The sequence below is a fragment of the Thamnophis elegans genome, chromosome Z (assembly GCF_009769535.1).
Source record: "Thamnophis elegans isolate rThaEle1 chromosome Z, rThaEle1.pri, whole genome shotgun sequence".
NCBI classification, from domain to species: Eukaryota; Metazoa; Chordata; class Lepidosauria; order Squamata; family Colubridae; genus Thamnophis; species Thamnophis elegans.
In genome coordinates this window covers 47,038,205-47,058,153 of record NC_045558.1, presented here as the reverse complement: position 1 = coordinate 47,058,153, position 19,949 = coordinate 47,038,205, and the positions used below count along the sequence as shown (strand labels likewise).

Here is a 19,949-nt window from a genome sequence, read left to right as displayed (position 1 = left end):
ATATTTTATGCACACCATTTGAGAATCCAAATGTCCTGAATACAAATGAATACTTTAATGGAATTCTGAAGCTGTATTGTAAAAAGCAAACAAGACAGTCAAGACAAAATCTAAATTTGTTTTAATAATTTAATTTAATAAATGAAGTGTCTATGATTATTAATCTTCTTTCATATTAAAAAGTAAAATCCTATGATACACTTGACTTCACCTGAGATAATGACATACAATCACAGGGCCATCTTATAACAATTAGCTGGCAGGAATTCATATCACCACTAGTCTTTTACTTTTCTATACCTAATGTATAGTCCTTATTTCCCCAATATAGCATAAAGCTAAAATAAAAGTATCATTGGGGATTATAGGAGAATTTCAGTGTTGTCAGGTCTCTATTACACTGTAATGAACCTAAGTTGTTCTGAAAGATCAAGGCAATATTGTTTAATCAAATATTTTTGCACTTTCCAGGCCTGAAAACAATTCAGAACTGATAGGAAAATGTAATTTTTCTCCTGGAAGAATAAATCTGTTCTATTATGACTGTGATGTTACAAAACCTAACAGATGATGTTTTGGTTACTATTGTTATAAGAACTGAATACAAGCATATAAACAGAACAAAATACTTTCATTTAAAATATGCAAAATGATTGAGTTTATTTAACAATTTAAAGACATCTTTTCTACTTGGCAAAGACATTTCTATGATGTTTATCCATAAGATATTTCTTATATAGTTCTTACTTGCAGCTTGCCATTATAGTTGTTTGCTCTGGCATGTGGAGCAACATGGAGTATCTTTAGGATAACATTATTGTTGGTGAACATAAATCCTAACATTCTGCCACTCCAATCTGTGTTTGTCAAACTGAATTACCGTATATACTCGAGTATAGGCCGACCCGAATATAAGCCGAGGCACCTAATTTTACCACAAAAAACTGGAAAAGTTATTGACTCGAGTATAAGCCTAGGGTGGGAAATGCAGCAGCTACCGGTAAATTTCAAAAATAAAAATAGATACCAATAATGTTTTTGAATATTTATTTCAAAGAAAAACAGTAAACTAGCGGTGTATTCAATGAAATACTTCACTCACCTCATGATGCTGATGTCCCGCTGTGATGATGATGTCCCGTGCAGCCGCGGGAGCGATGTCCCGCCTCCTATGACACATGGCACAGTGATTCCTATCATTGGATAACTGTACCAGAGGAGGTGGGACATCGCTATGTGGCTGCTTGCCATAACAAGGAGGAGGTGGGACATCGTTGCAGAGCGGCAGGAGGGGGAGGAAGGGGAATCGTAAGACAGCCCTGCATTACATTAGAACGTGAGGAGGGGGGATGGTGCGGTGCGCGCTGCGCGGCAAACTGACACAGAGGGAGGGGAAACTCACAGGGGCACTGGGCCATTCACGAGTGTCACCCAGCGGCATGGCCCCGCCCCTTTTTCTCCTCCATTTCGGGCAAATTTTTCACTGACTCGAGTATAAGCCGAGGCGGCTTTTTTCAGCCCAAAAAGTGGGCTGAAAAACTAGGCTTATACTCGAGTATATACAGTATTGTTAGGCAAAGCAACTAATTCTTTTTTCAACTGTTCATATTATCAGTTGGCAACTGATTCTGATGAAAAGTACATCTGAATAAGGTGAAATTAATATATACCAAAGTAATGCATATCAAAAGGGACGCGGTGGCTCAGTGGCTAAGACGCTGAGCTTGTCGATCAGAAAGGTCAGCAGTTCAATGGTTTGAATCCCTGCATAATGGAGTGAGCTCCTGTTACTTGTCCCAGCTTCTGCCAACTAGCAGTTTGAAAGCATGTAAAGATACAAGTAGAAAAATAGGAACCACCTTTGGTGGGAAGGTAACAGCGTTCCGTTAGCTTTCAGTATTTAGTCCAAGGGTGGTTGCTGCTGGCATTACTGCCAGTTCGTTTCACATGCATACATATTTGCCCACAAATACAGCTATGCATGCACACATTAAAAATTAAATTTGTTCAATGAAAATTGTTCTATGCATGTGCAGAACTAAAAAACAAGAACTGGAGAACTGGTTTGGGGGTGTGGCAGGCCTGGGTCACTGCTGGTTCCAGTGATCCAGGCTGCCAGACCACTACCGGTTTGGTTGAACCAGTCCAAACTTGTAGGAACCCACCACCGGTTTAGCCATGTCAGACACATGATCATGGAGACGTCGTTGGACAATGCTGGCTCTTTGACTTTGAAACGGAGATGACACCAACCCTGAGAATCGGGAATGACTAGCACATGAACTAGTGAAGTATTCCTGCTGTTCAAGACTTTTGCAGAAATCATGGCACCTATAGGCACTAATCTGCCCATTCTAATTCATGAATACCAGTGCCTATGTTGCAAAAATGGGCCCCTTCTTCAGAAGAAGAGAGTATTTGTTTTGAGGGAACCTGCAGTTTGTGGGAGAAAAACCCTTGGGAGAAAGCAAGGAAAAAACAAAAGATAGTAAAGATAGTCTGTGTTCAGAGACTATAGAATGCTTATTGTTTAGAGCATTGTAGAAATCCGTCAAATGGAAATGAGTATCAGGCAGAAGAATTTGATTGGCTAACTGACTTAATCTATGAAAAACAGCATTCTGCTTTGTAACTGTCTGGTTCTTATTTTTATTATGTTTATATTCAGTTATTGTACTTGAGTACTGGATTTATCAAATACTTGGTCTATGTGGCCAACATTCTCAGCACTCATTGCAGTGTCTTAAATGCACCTGATTCCCTCAGGTCAATTTAGCTGATATTTAACCAGCTGACGAATGACTGTCTGGTTCTCTTAAGATGAACATTGACTCCATGTATTATTCTTTTATTGTCTCTCTTTCCATAATAGCTCTTTTCTAAAGGTCGGATTCAATTTCCACTTTCACAAGTGTTGTAAATCAGCAAGAGATTCCAAGGAAGTCACTATACAATGTGAAATAAATATGAGCTATAAATTAATCTGCTTGATTTATTAGACAGACATTTCCTTATCACTAAAATTTTGTCAGGCACTTTAGAAAATAACTAAAAAGATAGTAAGAAAGGGCTGTCAACTGATTTGAAGAATGGACAATTTAGTGTACTATATCATGAATTCACTTAAAAGCTGAAATGGAGCCTCAGTTGAGATATTTTCTCACAGCATTTTCATACAGATATACTTGCTTAAAAGCTGTCTTCCCTTTAGCAACTTTTTGATATTATGACAATGCTGAAAAACTAACTTTACAACCAATTCTTGTGCTTATAACTGTAATAATATCCTTGTGATCACATGATCACCATTCAACTGGTGGGTCTTTACAACCATCACACAGTTACATGATCACCATTTGCATGCTTCACAGCTAGTTTCCAACAAGCAGAGTCAACGAAGAAGCCAGGAATAAATCATAAGTTATAATCATATGATGCCTGACTTAACCATAGCAAAAGTGAGGTCATAAGCACACTGCAGTCCTATGATGCTTCATTTAACTACCATGTCACTTAACAATAAAGTTGTTGCTCCTAATTTGGATTGTTAATCAAAGACTGTATTGTGCAATTGATTCAATTTAGATTCAAGGTATCTCCGCTGCCAGATTTGCTAATGAAAGAAAAATTTGTTATCTATATGTGAAATATAAAGATATTATTAATAAGTGATTATTTGCCACAGTGAAAATGACTGAATATCTATTAAATCCTCACTAACTGTACTCTGAAATATGGTGAACTATGTGTATGTCATTTCTTTGCTTTTTTTTCTTAACTCCTGACACCTGGTTGTTACAGTCTGCTTCTGTCTGTCAGATTAAAAGAATACAGTTAAAGTTTAAGAATTTCCTGATTTTTTTAAAAAAATAATACCTACGATATAGATCTAGAGTTGTACCAAAATAGAGAACCATTTTAAACTAATACCTCTAGGTTTTCAGACTATTGAATATGTTGCAATCTGTCATAAGGAGTTAGGAACAAATGGTGATCCATGTCAAAGAGAAATATGCTTATGAAAATCCAAGTATGGTTTCATTTCAATATGTCTTTCCTACTGTTATCAGGAAAGCAAAGATTAATATAACAATATATTTTCTAAATGATTTGAAAATTCTCTCCAGAATTTTAGAGAATACTTCATTTCATATTGTAATGCCTGCTTTTATAACAGTGTCTTTTACTAGGTTATTCACTGAAATCAGTCACAGAAGTTAATTATAAAGCCCCCATACAAATGCTATGGATAAATGCATGAATTAATTTATTAAGAGTAAAAAGAAAATCTTTAAGTGTGCAAACAGAAATGGTTTTTAATTATATGGAGTAAATTGAAAACGTATTTCTATCCTTTTTCCCATTCATATTATAATAGGCTGTCTTTGATCAATAAAATCATACTTCATGGCTAATTTTCATATTACTTTTGCCTGCGGGCATGCTTTAGGATACTTGCCAGAGACTATTTGAAATAAATTGGCAAAACCACAATTTTAAACAGTAATTTGGAAAGAAGAAAATTACAGGCATCAATGTAGGTTTATTTGTTGCAATGGTAGAGCTGCATAAGTCCTTTCTTCTTTTTTAAAAAGGCAAATGTTTCTAACTTCTTTTTTCTTCTGAGAAGGATGAGTTGTTCACCTCCCTCCTAACTGCCAATCTCTAATTCAATAATTTCATTCTAGTTGTCAGCCATTAGTGCTGACAACTATATCCTAAATAAGTGCTTAAAAAGAGTACTATACCACAATAAGGGAGCATGGCAAAATGTCCCTGTAAATCTAAAGGTTTATATCCCTCAAAGGGCTTCCTCAGCTTCATGGAATCAAAAGTGAAGCAAAGATTATGAGCGAGATGTTACGCAGCATTGCTTAAAATGGTCCAAAGTGCTGTTAATATTTTAAGAAAACAGGTGTATATTTGGACTGTTTTCTTAAAGATTTTCTAAATACTTTTTCATAAAGGACTTATGAAAAAGTATTTCAGGTTTTGCTCCATAGCTTAGGTTAAAGCTCTAAATTTCCTTGCAAACCTAATCATGTAATTTGTCATTCATAAAACATTTAATTATGTAATGTAAGTGCTGTTTTGGATGTGTTGTATCTTATTCTGTGCTGTAGGCATACTCATGAAATAGAACAAATCATTAAAAAATAAGGCAATATTATCATGGATCATTCCTTAAAGCGCCAGAACAAGAAGACAAAAGAAGGAACTAGGAAAATATTTCTCAGATTGTTATCAATATCAATTTGATATTCCTTAAATAATCCTGACATCAATGTGGCTGGACTAAATAAATTTAATTGACAAAGGTCCTTAGTTTGTCCAAGTAATATTTTCAGTAAACAGAATCTCAAAAGAATTATTATTCTTAAAAAAATATTGGCTGATATTACGAGAGACAAGGGTTTACACTGGCAATGTACTTGGAGCAATCTGGAAATCAACACAACAGTTGAAAAGCTAGTGGGAAAAAAACAACTGTTTCCTGCTAGGCTTCCTAAAAAATGGGAATGATAAAAAAAAGATTATTTACTGATTTGGTTTTAATACCTGCTGTCCAACTGAGAATGTAACTAAATTGAGAAACCATTATATATGATTTCATTTATTCTTTTCTTTTTCCTTATATAGGAGGTACATGCCAGAGCCCTGCTCTTCCAACCCTGGTACGATCTTCAATCCCCTCCTTGCCACCATCATTGGATCTCAAACCCTTTCTTCCATTCCCACTGGACACTGCTGCAGCTGTCAATCTCTTCCCCAACTTTAATGCTGTAAGTACTATAGTTAAGTTTTAGTTCCATGTTGCATACTTCCAGTTAATTATTGGCAAGCCAAAGAATATCTTCATACAAATGTGTACACACATAGACACAACACATTGCAAGTACACACAGTAAATCTACAATTAGTCTCTGATGATGTTATCCAGTTTGGATAATGAAACATCTGCAAAAAAAAGAAAGAAAACCCAACCAAGCTCAGAGATCACCAGTGACTTCTTATTTCAACCCTGAGCTACAAATGTTCTCTTTAAGAGTAATTTTCTTGTAATTCGTTTCTGTCAAATTAGTTATTGGATTAATTATAACTAATGAAATAACACATCAGATCTATTATTTTGAAGTAATTAATTATAAATTAATATTTATCTACTTTTTCCATGAGTTATAAATAAAAACTCAAAAGAAGTATTTAAATTATTTATAGTGACATAAACTAAACTGATAAATTTCTCAGTATCATAGTAGTGTGGAAATTAATAATATTGAATCATTTTTAACAAGCATACTAAATAGCTGAGCTTTCCCATGAATCACTCTATTTGTTCATTATATTCTTAAACTGCCCAGTAGCTGCATTTCTTTGGTTTAATTAAGTCTATAAAACTTAAGGATGACAAAACACTAGATCGGAATCACTAACTGGAATGATAACATAGTAGCAAATGCACCAGGAACAACAGATAAAACTTAAAGAGCACTAAAAGAGTTGCTGAAGTGCTAGGAGTTTTTTTTTTTTTAAATCCTCCACTTAATGCCCCAGAAGACCATTAAATGTGTGCCAGATGATTCTCCCCAAAATATTCCACAGATAGAATAGAATAATATAGCAAAAACCACATGTTAAACTCCTCAATGAAAGAATAAATCTTGATTTATAATACAGTCATGCCTTCTGAATATGGGGAAGATAGAATGAATTAGAACTTGTTCCTCATACATCGAGGAATTGCATGATCTTCCTTTTCCCTCCCAAAGCACACAGGTGTTAACGTTGTTTTCAAAGGAAAATGCTACAGACATATCATAAAGATATATTCTACTTACATTTTGAAATGGAACTCAGATTGTAGAAATTTTCCTTATGTAGGTATATACTGTACTTCTAACAAATGGAATAAATTTCCATTTATTTACCCTGTTACAAGTAACCCTAATTTAGTGACTACAATTGGGACTGACAACCTGGATATTGAGTAAAGCAGTTGCTAAGTGAAATGTAATCATTTTACTTTGCTTTGCATTACAGACCTGCGATGGTTTAAATCCAAGGACCAGTTGCAAAGTTAATTTTTGTGGCAGTTTCTAAATAAGGACTGTATATTAAGAAAATCAGCACTTAGAAACATTATTCTGCTAATTGCCCTTTATTACAGTGCTGGTGTCTATTGAAATTCTGAAGGGTTGTTTGACTACAGATATTGGTGTAGTTCTGAGGAACTGACAAAGTTTTTATGATTTTCTGACTGCAACACAAAGAATTTATACTGTAGCATAAATATTATAAAAGACACACAGAGACGTAGAAACATAATGTCTTAAGGATGTGGAATGTCTTAAGTTCATAGAAACCTAAGCTGCAATAGTATTCATATTTTTTAGGATGAAATGTTACTGAAATTATTGCATTTATTACATTAAACTGAAATTTTGTGCACACATAGCTGGGAGTTAAGCCTGCTGAAGTCAGTTGAGACTTGTTTATGAATATTCATCAATAGTATTATCTTCTTAACTGGTTGTTCCATATCTTACCAGATGGGTCCTGTTAGGAAAGAGGCACAGAAATAAAACAAAGCTGTGTAATTGCAAAACACATATGTTCCCTATAGCTGTTTTCATATTGTGAAAAAATAATAATAACTTGGACAGCTCTTACATTCATTTCATGAATACCCATTGTCTGCTTTCTTCTACTTGAGTTTAATTAAGAAGCACAATTAACTATGTAAATATAATTTTTATAGTTAACATATGCAGTTTTGACATTATTTTGACTTTTAAGAGTTTATAAATACTCCCCTTATGTTTTTTTCCTACTGTCTGGATAACAAACAAGTTTATATTGAGAAGAAAAAAAACCCAGAATCATTACAAATGTTGAGCCTTAAATTTTCAAGGATAAGTTTAAGCTTTATACATTCTGAGATACAGGTAATGCTCAACTTACAACTACAATTGAGCTCAAAATTTCCATTGCTAAGCAAGAGAGTAATTAAGTAAGTCATGTCCCATTTTAAAATCTGTTTTTTTACAAGGTTGTAAAGTTTAAACCATTTTAAAGCAAATCACTTGTTAAGTGAATCATGTGTTTGTTAAGCAGAACTGGCTTCCACTATTGACTTTGCTTGCCAGGAGCTTCCTAACAAAGTTGCAGATAAAAACCCTGGGATCTTGAAATTCTACAACCATTGTAAGATATGCTGGTTGCCAAACACCCGAGGTTTGATCACATGACTGTAGGGATGCTGCAAAGGTCATAAGTGTGAAAACTGATTATAAATTATTATTTTTTGTGCTTTTGTAACTTCTAACAGTGATTAAACAAATAGTTGGAAGTCAATAACTACCTGTATGCATATAACTATATGCAATATTCTGCCTTTAAAAAAAATCCAAACTTTGAGTCATGTTTATATTATGCACAGTAAAATGAAAAAAAGAGCAGACAGCAAATACAATAACAGTATACACAATTGGCATCTGTGAGTCATTAATTTAAAAATGGCATTAAAAATAGAAATGGATTTTGGGTGATTCTATTTCCATGCTTCATATCTAGTTCATGCTCATTTCAATGCATGTTTAATGCTAATGAATTTTGACGTACTAAAATAAAATAAAATAGCAATAATAAAAGGGAAAATATATATTGCAGTAGTTTATAGATTTGGAGAACAAAATGTAGAAAACTGTAAGATATCAAAGATGGTATTTTGGTTATCTCTACATTTTCCATAATTTATTGCCTATATTTTTCTTATATCATGGAGACATTACAAAATAATTACCATTCATCTTTCTCTGAAACACCTTGGAGTACAGAAAATAGAAATTTCATATTAAAGTATTACTGCATGCTACAAAAGGGAAAACATCTCAGGGAAAGGCACAGCCCATGGTGTAAAACCTTGAAAAAAAAGGAAGTGATATTTCCATCCTTCCACACTAATGCTGTGTTCTGAATCTATCCATATATTTGTAAATAATCAAAGCAAGTTTTTAATTGTAATTCTCAAATCATATTTTCTGCATTTCAAATTTTATAAAAGCTAGTCCTGACATTTTGCCACTTTGTATTTGCAAGCAATAAAAAATCTTGTTGATTGCAATGATACAGACATATATGTTTAATAAATAAACATAACAAAATGGACAATTTGAAAAAGAATTGTATAAAGCATGTCAACTATTAACTCTTTATTTTTTACATCAATCTGTACTCCTGACAACTCCCTGGACTAATCTTTTTGAGTAAGATTTTTGGAAATGGTTTGGCTTTCTCTGAGGGTTGACGGAATGAATAATCCAAGGTCACCCAGTTGGTTTCAAGCCTGAGGTAGGACTATCATTCACAATTGCTTGATTTCTAGCCCAGTGTCTTTTAACCACTATACAAACTAGTTCTCTATTATTAATATGTTATTTTATACTTGCTGTCTTGAAGAAAGGTAGAGTGTAGATGTATAAATAGGCAGACTGACAGAATAAAACAACTTTATTCTGTTTTTTTCCTTTTTCAATACATCAAAATGAATAGACCAATTATTTTTCTCATTACTCAACTATAGAGCAACTTCCCATAGTCAGTTTTTCTTACAATGTTTTATCAAACAGCTCCCTTAGAATTAATATGGGATATTAAGATAAACAATAACTTTAATACAGACAATAAATTATGATTTGTAACTCTTGAGAGAAAGAATCATAGGGAAACACAAACGTTCAAGAGTTCAAGTTTAATTCTGCAAATCCATGTGTAACTGTATAAGCACATTCACTTCATTCTACAAATGAAGTTTGGTCAAAGATTCAGAATATTATTTGTTCAATTCTAACATGGCTTATGAATAGCAAGCTCAAATTTCACATGCTATGGCAAATAACATGTTGACACAAGAAAGTAAGATGCAATGTAAATGGCATTTTACATTGTAGCCTATTTTTTCTTTTCATGATAATTATGTTGAAATCTGGGTTTGTACCTAATAAATTTATACTGTGCTATGTCATTCCTAGATCCTTGAAAATCCCATTTTCAGTGTCTGCTTCATGTTTCCATGAAATGTTGTTGAAATATTGAAATATCATCTACCACATGTCATTTTGATTTTAAGATAGCATGTGCTAAAGCAGAACAATAAAGCAACCTACCTTTTAAAAAAATCTACTTAAATCTATCACACTGCTATTTGTGAATTTTGCTTTTTGAATTTTGATCTCTGATGGAATAGAGGTATAGACTTCTTACAGTGGCAGCAATAATGAGATTTTGTTTGGCAATGTGACCTTTGTTTTCTAATGTAGTTTCCTGACGTTCTGGATTATACTGAGTTCCATTTACTACCAATTTCTATGCCTGAATTAGCTAATAGTGTTCAGTAAACATATATTTTGCCTAAGAAAGGCTAGTGCATTTCTAACATGTCCCTCCCTGTTTGACAAACCTTTAGGGACATGTCATATCAACTAGAACATTATCAGCCTAAGGAAAGATAAGCTGTAGGTTAGATTTGACTTAACAGGACAATTTGACAAGCACATACTTTTTAATGTTTCTGAAAAGAGTTCATGCCCTTTTAAAAAGATTTTATGAAGAATTGTGTGGCTTATGAGGCTATGTGTATGGGTTTTTTCTTTGCAAGTACCTAATTTTGCAATTTTACCTTTTCAGCAAGAAACACAAGATAAAATTAGCTGAAATATTTTGTTCTGGTCATTTGAATAGTTAAAATAAAATCAAAGAAATAATATGTAAAGATTATTATGCAACTTACGTAATTACTAAAGCATCTTCTAAAAGTACTTTATTTCATCATGTGTTTTCCTCAGGTGAGGAGGAAGACTGGAGGAAGGAGGTGTGTTAAAAGCTAAATGCAGTACTTCCCAGCTTTGTTATCTGTGGAGTACCAACAGCGAACTCCACCATCCTTGCCTCAGGCTCAGCTAACTGCCCTTTTTTATTGCTGATTTTACTCACCATATTTTCTAACTATGGGGCCATTTCTAAATATGCTCACAAAAGACAGGCAGTTTTTATAGGAACACCAACGGTATTGGGCATATTGAAAGGACAATTTAAAGAAATAGTTCAAGAAATCAGCATCCTCGGCTGCCTGTAAATGGCAGTCTAGCCAACATTTACTTCTTTAAAGTCATCTCAGGAAAAGCATAGCCAGATTCCTCGATCCATTCACCATTATGTGTCAAAGTAATCCTGTGGAATAGAAGCTAAGCATCCTCCCAATTTTCACTCCATTCAGTATTTATGGATCTGTGTTATTCCTTGACTCTTCTCTTTATTAGTCCTCTCATTTTCCCACTTCCCACACCTTTCAAGTACTTCCATTAAGGGGAAAACAGTAGCATAAGTTAACTTATATCCTGGAGTCCTGCTGACATGAAGATAAATTGCAAATCTATGAGACATGATATGTCATGAAGGATAAAATAGCTTATAGATGACTATATCTCTATGTTGAATGCCAATCTCTACCAATATTATATGATGATAGAGTATCTTCTCTGACAGGGAAGAGAATTATAAAGAGGGCCTTATATTAAGAGTCAACCTCAAAAGCCAGGCACATTAATTCTAGGCCCTACCCAGACTTGGTCCTAGAAACCCTAGTATGAACTAAGAGATTTTTTTCATCTATTCCTTTGACTTTGACTTTAATAAGATTTGTATGCCGCCCACTCCCTAGGGACTCTGGGGGGCTCACAACAAAGTAAAAAACATTTAAAATATATAAAAGATACAATATTAAAATTAATGCAACATCCATTCCATCAGGTGGGGCTGGAAATTAATCAACAGCCCCAGGCCTGCCGGAACAGCCAGGTCTTGGTCGCTTTACGGAAGGCCAGGAGAGTGGTGAGGGTCTGGATCTCTGCGGGTAGCTCGTTCCACAAGGCCAGTGCAGCTACAGAGAAGGCCCTCCCTCGGGGAGTCACCAGCTGGCATTGTCCGGTCGACGGCACCCGGAGGAGGCCCAACCTGTGTGATCGTATTGGTCGTTAAGAGGTGAATGGTGGGAGGTGGTCTCTCAGGTAGCCAGGTCCAATACCATGGAGAGTTTTAAAAGTAACAACTAGCACCTTGAAGCGGGTCCGGAGACCAATGGGAAGCCAGTGCAGCTCGCGGAGGATAAGTGTAACATGGGTGTATCTAGGTATACCCATTATCTCTCGCGCGGCTGCATTCTGGACCAGCCGTAGTCTTCGGACACTCTTCAGGGGCAGCCCCATGTAGTGCGTGTTACAGTAATCCAGTCTTGAGGTGACAAGGGCGTGAGTGACCATTCAAAGTGCCTCCTGGTGCACCAGGCGAACCTGGGCAAAGGCCCCCCTGGTCACAGCCAACTAATGGTGTTCTAATGTCAGCTGTGGATCCAGGAGGACACCCAAATTGCGAGCCCTCTCCGAGAGGCGAATAACTTCGCCCCCCCAGGCTAAGAGGTGGTATGTCGGGACCATCCTTGGGAGGCAACATCAATAGCCACTCGGTCTTGTCTGAATTGATTCCTTGAGATTATCATCTGAAGATAAAATATCAGAAGACAAATGCAAGTATTCAAGAACTTTAAGAGATAATAAGACATTAGATTATTTAGAACTAGTCTGCCAAAGAAACCAGAGATGATGAGGGCCAATTGTGCTCAGTTGGAGCTAGAAACTTTTAATATTTAGGGGACAACCTGGGCGGTATGATAGAACAATTGAAACATCTCTGACTGTAAGCTTGCTTTGATTTCTGACTTATCAAATTCCTTGTCAGAAAATTCCTGTGTTGTTTGTTCATCACTTTACTGGTTTTGGTTGAGTTTGCTTTTAATGCTGTGACAACAGATGATCCCATTGTGGGATTTACTTGATTATTTGTTATTTAATTTTAATCTTAATGTTTACCAATTTTAGTCAGAAGTAGTTTAGCTGTAAGATGCTTTTGAACATATACTGAGCCCAATAATTTGTGATTAATATCAAAACCAATATCACAAAATTTGAAAATATATTTCTTGGTTTCCCCTAAAACATTTTATTTCAGTTATCAAATATAAGGGGAAACTGTTAATATTATTAGACAGTAGTCAGAAACACTGCTGTTTTACTGAAAATCATCCAAAAATCTGCTGAATAAAATTCAACGGATTTTCTGCCACCCAGGAATTAGAGAATAATACAATACAATACAATGCAATACAATACAATACCAGAGTTGGAAGGGACCTTGGAGGTCTTCTAGTCCAACCCCCTGCCTAGACAGGAAACCCTATACCGTTTCAGACAAATTGCTATTGAACATCTTCTTAAAGACTCCCAGTGTTGGGGCATTCACAACTTCTGGAGACAAGCTGTTCCACTGATTGATTGTTCTAACTGTCAGGAAATTTCTCCTCAGTTCTAAGTTGCTTCTCTTCTTGATTAGTTTCCACCCATTGCTTCTTGTTCTACCCTCAGATGCCCTGGAGAATAGTTTGACTCCCTCTTCTTTGTGGCAAGCCCTGAGATTTTGGAACACTGCTATCATGCCTCCCCTAGTCCTTCTTTTTATTAAACTAGACATACCCAGTTCGTGCAACCGTTCTTCATATGTTTTAGTTTCCAGTGCCCTAATCATCCTTGTTGCTCTTCTCTGCACTCTTTCTAGAGTCTCCACATCTTTTCATCTTTTGATCGTGGTGACAAAAACTGAATGCAGTATTCCAAGTGTGGCCTTACCAAGGCATTATAAAGTGGAATAGATGCTGTGTTATTTTAATAGAGACTCAAAAAAGAGAGTAAGTTGTTTGGACTAGCTCAGTAATTCCCAAATCCAAGTAAATTATCCCAAATTGGATAAAAGATGTGTTTTTTTCTTTGTGTAATGACATATTAAGCAACTGCCCAATAACAACAGGACATTTAAATTTATTTAATGTGTTTTACTTATACTAGGTAAAAAGAACTCTCTGATAAGTAACTTTGAGTAATGAAATAAAAAGTTTAGGAAGTACTACACAAAGCTACTGAGGAGTCTGTGCTTGCCCTCAGGGTTCTCAAATCAATATCAAATGAAAATCATGGGGTGAGCAATAATCATAATAAAATGGCTGTAGGGATAATGTGAGCCATGAGATACCATGCATAGCAGCAATTGAAGTAACTTTTAATGATTTTTTTCTCATATGATTGTATTAAGTAGAGTTTTATGAAGCATTATAAAAAAACAGCATGCTAATTAGCAATCTGGTTAGCAGAATGTTTGTAGGTGCTATGTACTTAATTGTAGAGTGCATGTATCCCCTCAAGTCATATGTTGAAAGAAATGTTAACAACTCAGTCATTTACGCTGTAAATAGCTCTGTGAAAGCCTTAAAGAAGTTTTAAGTCCTTGGGTTCAATAACAGTGTAACTAATTTTTTTAGAGAAGGTTTTTAAAAAAATTCTATAACTCAACTGATGTCTTTTTATAAAAGCAAATCATTAGTCTTTTTTGATTAAAAAAAGTCATATCACTGAAGCATATGTGTGCATCTATATTAATTTGAGATGGGAAAGAGCACATATGTTTCACATTTGCTAACATTCCACTTTATTTATTTCCAAAGTCAGATATTTAATGTGCAAATACTTTCATACAGATAACAGTTAGAATTCTCATATTAAACTGATAGATATATTGTTTCAATTAATGTTCCTGATGCAAAACTTTCCATGTGTCACATAATGTCTTGCGGAATAGGTCATGTATAGATCCATCACATTCTACTAGCATGGTGTTTATCATTGCACTGATTCCTCTGTCAACAATACTGAATAACTCAATATTGGTCATGGCTATTACATGTCAAAAACATCTGCTGGGCTGTCTCACCTCCTTTACATGGATGATCTGAAGTTGTACTTAAAAACATCATCTGAAATAGAATCATTCAACTCTGACCATATGTACAGCCAAGATATTACAGTGGAGTTTGCACTGGACAAATACACTATCCTCATCATCAAATGGGGGGAAATGGTGAAAGCTGAAGGAATCAAGATGCCATATGAAATCGTGGTACGACAAAACCACGCTCGTCAAAATAGCGGTGATAAAATCACATTGCTAAAGCCGCGCCGTCATCACCGCGCGTCATCACCGCCGCGACAACAGCGCGGCGACAGCAGGGCACTTTAAAACAGTGCGGCGGCAGAAAGGAGATTTAAATTAAGGTAAGGGTTAGGATTAGGTTTAGGGGTTTGCTTTAGGGTTAGGTTTAGGGTTAGGGTTAGGTTAGGGTTAGGGTTAGGGTTAGGTTTAGGATGCTGAGTGCTTCGGAAGGTGCGGATTTGCTCTCCGCGATTATGTCATCACGGTAGGGTCGCATTTTTCCTTAGCGCTTTGAACGGCGCGGATTAGTCTTCGCACTTATGTCTCCGCGGATAAGGGCTTCGCGGATTTGTGGTGGAACCATATGAAATAATACCAAATGTCTGAATGAAGACAATCATTACAAATGTTTGGGCATCCTTCAAGCTGGCAAAATCTATAATACTGAAGTTGAAAAAGATTAGAAATGAACATATCAAGAGAGTTAAGAAGATCTTAAAATCCAAACTCACTGATGGAAATGCCATCAAGTCAATTAACACCTGGACAATTCCATTCTTAAATATACATCTGGAATAGTGGACTGGAACCAAACAGAATAAAAGCCCTGGATGGGAAGAGTAGAAAAATAATGACAATGAATCATGCCCTTCATCCACACAGCAATATCAATAGATTCTACTTACCAAGGAAAATAAGTTGACATGCAATATTGCAAGTACATCAGACAGTTGAAGAAGAACAAAAGAGTATTGAAAAAAATATCTGAATGACAATGAAACAGATGCACTGAAGCTAGTATACCAAGAAGTTTAATGAGAACTGAAAACCTAACTGACCTACAAGAAAGAAAAGAACAAATAAAGAACAGAAAATAGACCTGGTAAGACAAAGTATTAAATGACCAGTACTTAAAAAATAGTAGTTGTAGCAGATAACGACAAGACCTGGTAAAGGCTAAGACGAGGCTAATTCTGACTAGTTAAGTCCAAGCCTTAAGAAAAAATGTATACAAAACCATAATTGAGAAGACAGCAATAAACAGCAGATGTTACCTCTGCAAAAAGCTGAAGAAATACTGGACTACTTTGTTAATTGCTGCAAGAAGATCACATAGACTAACTACAAACAACAATATATCAAAGTAGCACAATGGTACATTGGAAGATATACTATTTTTCTGCAAGCAAAGACTGGTCAGACCATAAAATAAAGAAATAGAAAATGAAGAAGTTCTCGGCCTCTTTAACTATTAATACTATATTCGCTTCATTTCAGCTATCAGAAATTTTTCCATTCTATAAAATAATATTGTGTTGTAAAGGTTATATAAGTTGGTCCTCAGAATATTTATAAGAAGAAACAGGCAGAATATCTAGATCAGGGGTGTCAAACTTGCAGCCCGTGGACCGGATGCATCATGTACTGGTCATGCCCACCCCTACTTTAGCAAAATGGAAAAAAAGTTGCCATATGTCACTCATTGCAAGTTTGACAACCCAGATCTAGATTAAGTCCCTTAGTCCTTTTCATAACTACAAAAACTTCCTTTATTGTTGCAGATTGTGATGATATGTGGGGAAGGCCTTTGGAGATAGGGCCAAGAGATGCTCCAAGGGATAGTCTACATCAGGATAGTCAGAGGTGCAAAAAGTTGAGAACTCTCCCTAGTTTCTTAGGTTCTACAGGAGACATAGGGAGGAGATACATACTTTTAGACTTGCCAGATTTTGTCTATGTAGCTTTACAATAAAATAGAATTATCTTATCTGGTTTTGATTCCTATTTAGTTTATTCCACAAGGCCGATATGGCTTCATATTCTCTAATCTTCATATATTTTCTGATTAATTTGCTTTCTACATACTATAGCAGTTATGGCACAAAGGGAAGTAAGATCGACTGGTTCTCAGTAAATTGTAGCAATTAATAGTACAGCTTTTTCTGTGTACTCAATGTCCCGTGGGCGCTCATTTTGCATGCAAAACATTCCTGGAGAATTAATTAAATGAAGTGCTCTTCAAATTTGTCAACTCTTGATGAGTGAAAATGCTTAAAATGCGTTTTAATAAAGCATTTATGTAATATATTAATCAGCTGAAGTTTACAGCTTTTGTCTTAATGGAGCTGGGTTAGAAGCGATCAGTGGTTATATTATTCTGTACAATCTATGGCATAATAAGCATCACTCTTTGAATCTGCAGTTTAAATATGGAGGTTTCTATTAACCTGTTCCTAAAAGGCAGCAATTATTCAAAAGTAATCACTTGAACAAATGACTTAATTGCCATAGATAAAAAGGGTGAAGTAATGAAAATTGGAATTGGGGAGGATTGTGGGAAGTCACGGTGTCTTGCCAACACATACATTGTTTCTCATCAAAACATATTCATACTTTATTAAAAAAAAGAATAATCTTATTTTGGCCTTAAAATTTAATATGGATAAATTATTATTACTTCATGTTTAAAACATTTATATGTCTACCCCTTTTATACAAACTTTGGGAGGCTCCCAAGAAAGAATTAAAACAATAACAATAATAAATCAATATAAAATTATATTAAAACTGTTAAAACCATGAAAATAAAAATATGGCAACAGTAAGCTACTGGCATGCAGTTACATGCAATTATGATTATATTAAATCCAGTTGCAGTATCTTAAATTTCTGTATTGCTATGGACTTAAAGGGCTAAAAATTATCATTAAGGGAACAGGTAGAGAACAATCCAGAAAACCTACTTAGATATGAATATGATGGTTGAGAAATTTGTTTGGTTTTAATTTACTTTAGAGAGCAACAATATGTTTAAAGCATAGATAAAACTTGTACAACTTTTTAATTTACAAATGTAGTATTTTGCTTTTTAAAAGAATATTAAGGCAGCATATTTTATTATAGAATATGTAGAAAAATGTAAATTTAGCAATAAAATACAATAAAATGGAAAAATCTATTGTAATTTATTTATTTATTGATTGATTATATGCAATCAAGTAATTTTTTACTTCAGGAAATCACAGAGATTTTCTCCATGATGGTCTATTCCTAACCAAATCTCTCAGGTCTTCCAACTTGCACTCATCCCACTGAAACTGTTTCTATCTAGCAGGCTGTTGGTTGTCCTCTTTTTTGGTTTATTTTCACCTTTCCCAGCATTAGACTCTTCTCTAGAGAGCTAGGGCTTCTCATTATATGAGTTGACAATTTTGAGTTGCCTTGTTTTCTTAGTTGTCCATTATATTCATAGCAGTCTTCTCGAACACCAACATTTCTTTAAATTCCAACATTCACACCCACTGAATGTCACAGTCCCACACAATTCTAATCTTTGACAAGTCTCACATGTCCAAGGTAACAATGCTACCAAAAAGGACAACTTATATAGTAAGCATTTTTTGTATTGTTTTTGGAAATGAGAGATTAATGAAAGGAAGGGACAGAATGGATTTACAAATATAAATATGTATTTATTTTAAGAATGTGTATATTGTTTTTTCAATAAACAAACTATAAAGTTATGTAAAAATAAATGTTATATGTGTGGAAGTGTATAACATTTAAAAACAGAATCACACAGTATCTAAAGATTAGAGCTGCTTGTTTCAGATCTGGCTAGTCAATCAACAACTAAAGTGTTTGTTTGGGATACAAACAGTGAATCAGAGCATGCCAAAGGTTGATTAGGTACACAGTTTCTGGTATTGATTGCTTTGCTCCAGGGTAAGAAAGACAAAATTTTTGAAAACCCACCTTGATCACGTGTTCTTTGGAAATTCTCAGTCATCCAAGTTATGGTTGTCCCAAAGGTGCTTTTTCCAAAAGCAACTGGTCTTTGTTTTTCTTTGCTTCTTATCCAAGAAGGTTCTTCAGTTCAGTTAACAAAGTTACACAGCAGGATGTGCATAGACAAAAAAAGTGAGATTTAAAATTCAAGTTGTAGTGCATGGTTTCCTGAATAACTGAAATACTAAAATGAAAATATCCACCTATGAAATTATATCATTTTAAAATATGTATGTAAATATGTGTGTAAAGTAATATTTGGATTTATAGGTTCGTCCATTGATGATGAAAGGATGTGGGACATGATTTTTGTATTTTAAATGTGAGACTAGGCCTAAGATATCATACCTGCTGAGTAAATGCTAAATTCACTCATTCTCCATGAATTATTATTTAAAAAAATGTGCCTTAGTGTTCATTTGAAAGTGATTTCAATCTAACTATTTTCCAGGGCTATGAGGGTATGAATGGATGATTGTAAACCAAACTTGGAAGCGTGCATGCATTACATCTTCCATAAAAAATGGCCTGTATAATTAATGTTGATAATAAACAATCAATAGAATTGTTATCCACTTTTAGATAGTATCCCAAAGATGTTTCCATATTATATTCTTTATTCCCCTTCCAAATACATATATAGATTTAAATGTATGTTCATTATATTCAATAATTCATCTTGCAGCAATTCTAACTGTGTTGTAAGTTTTATAATTAGTGTTTTTAAAGTATATTTTTATAGACTTAAAGACATTTATCAGTTTATAACAGTGTATATTAGCGTATGATCTATCTGAAATATCCAGGACATGGACAACCAGAGATGATGTGAGACATAATTTATTCTATAGCTGTGATGGTGAACCTGTGGCATACGTGCCAGAGGTGGCACACAGAGCCCTCTCTATGGGCATGCATGCTGTCACCAGCTTGTCTTCTGGTTTCCGATGTGCGCATGCACACTGGCCAGCTACTCTTTGGGTTTATGTTGCTCCAGCATGCATGTATACTCATGCACATGCTTGCATATTCTGGTTTGGGCACTCTGTGCTGAAAAGGTTTTCCATCTC

General features: G+C 34.9%; 1 protein-coding gene across 1 annotated transcript in view; it reads left to right on the top strand.

The window, feature by feature from the left end:
- ZNF385D (zinc finger protein 385D) overlaps positions 1 to 19,949 on the top strand; it is a 297,210-nt gene that overhangs the window by 154,549 nt on the left and 122,712 nt on the right. The window contains exon 2 of the mRNA XM_032237626.1: positions 5,641 to 5,783. Coding sequence (XP_032093517.1) covers positions 5,641 to 5,783 — 143 coding nt within the window. The remainder of the gene's footprint in view (positions 1 to 5,640; positions 5,784 to 19,949) is intronic.